Source organism: Heloderma suspectum, chromosome 2 (assembly GCF_057233095.1).
Source record: "Heloderma suspectum isolate Gila_16-S chromosome 2, 16-S_ref, whole genome shotgun sequence".
In the NCBI taxonomy this organism is placed as follows: Eukaryota; Metazoa; Chordata; class Lepidosauria; order Squamata; family Helodermatidae; genus Heloderma; species Heloderma suspectum.
Window position 1 is genome coordinate 310,254,603 of NC_139459.1, and position 6,000 is coordinate 310,260,602.

At 44.1% G+C, this 6,000-nt stretch overlaps 1 protein-coding gene across 1 annotated transcript; it reads right to left on the reverse strand.

Moving 5' to 3' along the window:
• Nucleotides 1-378: 378 nt before the first annotated feature.
• On the reverse strand, nt 379-5,242 carry VHL (von Hippel-Lindau tumor suppressor). Its single transcript, XM_084840264.1, has 3 exons — nt 4,922-5,242; nt 3,001-3,123; nt 379-1,957 (listed from the first exon to the last, which is right to left on the reverse strand). Exons 1-3 carry the CDS (start codon nt 5,142-5,144, stop codon nt 1,782-1,784), a joined length of 522 nt encoding a protein of 173 aa, XP_084696390.1. The 5' UTR covers nt 5,145-5,242; the 3' UTR covers nt 379-1,781.
• Between the last annotated feature and the right edge of the window lie 758 nt (nt 5,243-6,000).

A 6,000-nucleotide genomic window follows, 5' to 3' on the forward strand; every position in this document is an offset into this window, starting at 1 on the left:
GTTCCCATACTAAAGATGGAGACATGCACCTGTATATCACATTATCACTTCCACATCCAGACATTGGTTAAGCAAGGGAAGCAGCCCTGCTTCTGGAGATGAAAAACAAAAAACACTGCTAAATGGGAAAGGGAACAACACTCAGTTACCACGGAAGTTAAAGATGTGGAATTAAACTGAGAGCCATGCTTGAATAACAGGAAAAGAAAACCCAGCAGGCTGACCACTGTAAAGGATAATTCTACCAGTAGGCATTATGACTGCTGGGATGCTTTCCACCGCCATAGCTTAGGCTGCTCAAGTATAAGGGGGTACCAGCCAAAGTAGTACTACATTTTTTTTGCATCTTAACAGAGTGGGGGATACAAGAAAAAGCATAGTGCTATGATTAGGAAACTGTTTTAATACCGTGAAGTTCTTAAAAAATATGAAGCTACATTGTATGGAATGTGGAGGAAGAGTTGAATACATATTAAAAGCAATTTTTAAAACTTCAGAAATACAGTTCAAACAGACTAATCTGGGCACTGTATATTTATCAGATTAACAAAATCCCACAAAAAGTAAAAAAGCTTTAAATGATTAATTCAGGGAACCACACAAAACTAACAAGGTTCCAAATGATTAATTCAAAGGTAGCATAAATACAACCTGCCCCAGTATGCTGAAGAATTCAGATACGGGGCTGAATGCTTATTTACTAAATTCTAACTTGTATAGACTTCATTTTCACAAAGACATTCTTCCTCTTGTGTTGCTATTTTGCTGCTTCATTTAGAAGCGGAGGAATCTACAAAGGCTCAACTTCAGTGTCCACAAATACAAGAACCATGCACAGTGGGAAGTGCCTATAGTCTACTTTGGGAATGACATTATTTAGGACCCTTGCCCCGACAGGCCATCTCTGCCCAAGCTGGAAAATGGCATTTAAACAGTGCCTCACCAATTCCATCAAGTGGTCATTTCTTGTCAGACTGCAACACCATGCATATTCTTTACCCCATAGAATTCTAATGGAAAACTCCAGTTGCATGCATACATTTGTCTTTAACATGACACACTAAGTACAGATTTATCATACATGCAGAAATTTTCAGGCCTTTTTTTTTTTTTTTACAAATGTACAAAGTATACTTTTTAAAAGTCAGTACACCACCTAACATTACAAGCTAGTGACTTTACAAAAGGTAATAATTTGCAAAAAGAATTACTACACTGGAAGCAGATCTGCACACCATCTGAAATAGCAATCTCTTGCAGGAAACCACTAGCACAAAGAAAAGCAAATCCATAGCATTCTACCCTCTCATTCATTCTGCACAATAAATCTAAGCTCAGTTACAGTTAAAGGATAATTTATCCTTCAGTATGAGAGGGAATTTGCCCATGTCCTAATGACAAACACAGGGCATTCATTTTCTAAACATCTATAATAAAATTATATTTTAAATAAGAAAAAGTCATATGAAACAGCTTTGCAGTTATTTCACCTTCAACTGGGTGACAGATATCTGGACAAACATTTTGTACTTGGTATAATGTAAAAGATGGGTGTTTAGCCAAGACAGGATCTAGTCAAGTATTTTCAACTGTAGCATGGTAGCACTTGGGCTCCTTGTCCCTTGACAGTGACTGCCCCCATGTTATGAAGTTACAGTGCTAAACCAAAACAAGGTCTGCTTCCAAGAACACTATGAAACGTTGATGTATCCTCAGTTCATAAAGCATAGTTAATGTTTGTGCTTTACTTAGCAATTTATTAGTAAAAGTAGTTTTCCCACTTAGGGAGTTTCATCTCTATCACTCCTTTCCAGAGAAAGCCGCTGAATATCCTTCCTAACATCTGGATGATCTTCTAGATCTTCATACAACGAACGCACAATGTCTAATTTCCTGTAGTCCACTGGTTTCACTAAAGTGCGGACAACTTGAAGACATCTTTCTTTCAGAGTAAACACTGTGGAGAGATGGAAGAGTGAGCTTTTAAGTTTCTTGCCAAGGCCATGAAAGAAGCTAGCCTGAACAACAAAATATTTTTCATCTTGCCATATAACAATTAACAAATTCATGCTTCTTCATGATCTGCTAGACTAACAGGAAGCATTATTAGGGAGAGAACAGGAAATACATTATATAATAAACTTATAAATAAACTAAAATGAACAACAATTGGTATAAACTACTTAAGAAACACTTGCTAACTTCTGAAATCCCTGATTACAGGCTTATCTTATTTGGAGGTAAGATTAAGGCTGCAATCGTATTACTAGATAGGTGCGTATAAATCCCATTGAATGCTATGAGACTTATCTCCCAGTAGATGTGCATAGGATAGCACTGTTAGGGCACAATCCTATCTAGATAGGTGGCCGCCTCCAAACTCAGAGGCTACCGCCTATCCAAAGCAAGGCAGGAGAAGCACGGGGGGGGGGGGGATTGTTCCCTCTGCACCTCTCCTATCCTGCTTTTTCTGCTAGACAGCCAATTTTGGTTGTCTAGCCACAGTGGGCGGGGCCGAGCAGGAGAGGAGGCCACTGTACCATGAGAGGAGGATGTGTTGTAAAGGCAGATCTGCTCTCCCCGCCCCAGATCCACCCCTTTTCAGCTGCTCCGCGCTCCGCACTCCTCTTCTGACATGGGAGGAGGTCGGTTTTCCAGGAACCGACCTTGCAGCACAGGCTCAGAGTCAGTTCCCAGAAAAAAGCATATCCTATGGCCATCTAGCTGCTGTCTAGCGGCCATAGGATTGCTCTCTCCATGACTTAAATTGTTTTCAACTTGAATTGAATGGGGAACATCTAAGATGTTCAACTATAGTTGGGAGGAGTTGGTAATTGGGAGGACTATTTTACAGAACATTACACTGCTACAGGTCCAAATAATTAGAAAATTTAGATCAATCAAATGGGAATCCCACTGTAAGTGCATGTCATTCTTCACAGTACAAGAGGATGTACACAGTCATCTTATTTATGTCACGATATGCATTGGTAACTTTACCTGGTAATGTAATATTTGCAAATACTGGCTGTCCGTTCATACTGGGAGTAGCCACAAACAGCTCTGCCTTGTTGACAAGAAGACTATCATCTGTCCCAGCATCCCTGAACAACCAAAGGTGTTCTGGAAAACAAAATTTAAAATAAAATGTATACTGATCACTCTTCCAAATAGTACAGAAATACTGACGAGTCACACATTTGGGGGGAAAATCCTTCCAGAGAACAAAAGTAGCTGGACGAGAATATAGTCAGTTTACTGAATCTTGGCAAAACAAACAAGCACATTCATGGACACAATAACCCATGGGAACAGGTGGCAATTTCCCAGCAACACAGCAAGAGCATATGTTATTCCCTTGTGTTAGAACCATAAGGATCTGTGGAAATACAGTAATTTATTTCTATTTATTTATTTCTAAAATTTATTAGTCTTCCTACAGCTCTCAGGGCAAGGGTCAATAAAGACGCAAATGAAATCCAAAAACCACATGAAAACAATTAAAAGCAGCAATCAATTAAAAGCAATGGAAGCCAAAACAGACATCATAAGCACGATTACAACTATCACATAAAATGACTAAAAAACCAGCATAGTAGCAGGAATAGAGAAGATGAAAAGGCCTGAGAGATTAAGAAGGTATTTGCCTGACAACGAAAAAGGTACCAAAGTAGGGGTCAGGAGGGCCTCTTGGGAGGGTATAACATAACTGGGGAGATACAACTGAAAAGGCCTATTACAAGTAGCCACCGCCGCAACTCAGCATCCAAGGGCACTTGGAGCAGGATCTCTGATAATCTCAGGGCTCAGGTAGGAATATACTGGAAAAGGCTCTCCTTCAGATACAGTAGCCCCAAGCTGTGAAGGGCTTTATAGGTTAACACCAGCACTTTGAATTGGGCCCAGAAATTAAATGGGAGCCAGTGAAGATGATACAGTACTGGCATAATATGACTATAATGCCCAGTTCCAGTTAGTACTATAGCTGCCATATTTTGCACTAACTGGCATTGCTGGACAGTCTTCAAGAGCAGCCCCACATACAACACATTGCAGGAATCTAAACCGGAGGTTACCAGGGCATGGGTCACTGACACCAGGTTGTCTCTATCCAGATAGGTTTGTAGCTGGCATACCAGCCTAAGTTGGTAAAAGGTGCTTCATGCCGCAGAAGACATTTGTGCCTCAAACGACAAACATGGGTCTATAAGTAACCCCAAGCTATGCAACCTCTTCCAGAACAGGTTGAACACTACTCACACAGATAGATAAACCACCCTCTAACAATACCCCCATCTTGTCTGGACTAACCTTCAGTTTATTGGCTCTCATTCTGGCCATTACAGCAGCCAGGTACTAATTAAGCACTTCCAATGCCTCATCTCGATCTAATGTCAGAACTGCACTCCAAATCTCTGGCTCACTTCACTCAGTGGTTTCATGTCAACATTAAACAGCTTAGGGGAGAAGATGGAGCCCCCTGGGACCCCAAAGCATAAATGCCACAGAGTCAAGCAGAAGTCCCGCACCACCACATTCTGGAAGTGACCATCCAGGTAGGAGCCAAACCACTCTAAAGGCACTGTGGCCAACATTACCTATACCCCTTTCTACACCATGCTCAGCTTGCCACCGTCTTTCGCGGCAGGCAACTTTCACAGCTGCACAGACACGGAGAAATTCAACAGGCGCAGGTTATTCCCACCAGGTCCTCGGCAGAAAACTTCACCTGTTGAATTTTTGCATCCTTAGAAGAATAGGAGCCCCGAGGGCAAAAAAAAAAAATTGGCGACCCTAACAGCCCCCCCCGCCCCGAGCTGTGCCCATTGCAGCACAGGGCCCGTCAAGCCAGTCAGGCAGTTGTGACACCGCTGCCCAATGCCGCCCCCCCATCACAGTATCCGTGGGTGCTCGTACCTACCGAGGTAGCTGTGCATCTTACGGCCCGTGCCCGGTCTCAGGTTCGGATAGGGGCGCGGTTTCCCGTCGAAGTCCACCCAGACGGGACTCACCAAGCGGGGGGTGCGGTTGAAAAAAATGACTTGACACGGCTCCCGGGTCTTCGCCGAGCGCAGACGCCACGAGGCCGCCACCGCCGCCTCCTCCTCCTCTTCCTCCTCCTCCTCTCCAGGTCTCTGCGGCATCCTGGGGGCTCGACAGTAAGCAAGCCGTGCCTCCAGCAGCCAAACTGCAGAGAGTCCTACGCGCGCAGGCCCAGCCGCACACAGGCAGCCATTACTTCGCGGGGAGATCGCATGGAAGAAATCGAAGGCTCTACGCATGCGCACCCTCGGCGGCCATTGTTCTGTCGAGGTCCTGCGCAGTCGCCGGCGGGCCGCACGGGGGCGCTTGCGCAATTCGGCTCTTCGCCAGCCATGGCGTGGAGGGTGCGGCTTGTGGGCGTTAGATGAACTGACGTACACGATTTCATAATAATTGTTTGGGAGTGGTATGTTAAGCTTGTTTTTTTGTAAGCTCCCACTAACATTGTTAACGGGGAGGGACCGGACTGGGGTGAAAAGGCGTGCAAGCCTTAGAAAATAGTGAACAGCGATGACTAGCAGGGAGTTTCCAGCGTTCTTGAGGACTAAATGTGTGTCAAAGCACGCTTGCAGCGAGCGGGCTACGAAGCACAGAATTGTAAACCGTGCTTACATAAGCATTTTATCCCCGTTTTTTTCGAGGGGGGTTCAACAATCCAGTGCAGGCTTCCCCAGCCTGATGCCCTGAACTACAACTCACATCATCTCCAGATAGCATGCTGTCTGGAAATTATGGGAGATGTACTCCAGGGCATCTAGTGATTGCACGTTCTTTAGATGATGGTGATGATGATGATAATCTTTCCTTTGATGTAAGGAACTTCATTATGACAACACACGGTGCAGTTCTAGATCAGTCTGCCTACTTGGAAGTAGGTCCCATTAAGTTCAAGGTACGTGGGTGTAGGATTGCAGCCCTACTGTAATCACTGGAAGTTCTGTGCATCTTCTAGCAGAC

Excerpts from the sequence above, each read along its gene's own strand:
- VHL (XM_084840264.1), bottom strand. The coding sequence starts at position 5,144 with ATGCCGCAGAGACCTGGAGAGGAGGAGGAGGAAGAGGAGGAGGAGGCG. Across the intron at positions 3,124-4,921 it reads TAAGATGCACAGCTACCTCG|AACACCTTTGGTTGTTCAGG; the intron begins GTAGGTACGAGC and ends TTTGTTTTCCAG. Across the intron at positions 1,958-3,000 it reads TGCAAATATTACATTACCAG|TGTTTACTCTGAAAGAAAGA; the intron begins GTAAAGTTACCA and ends ATCTCTCCACAG.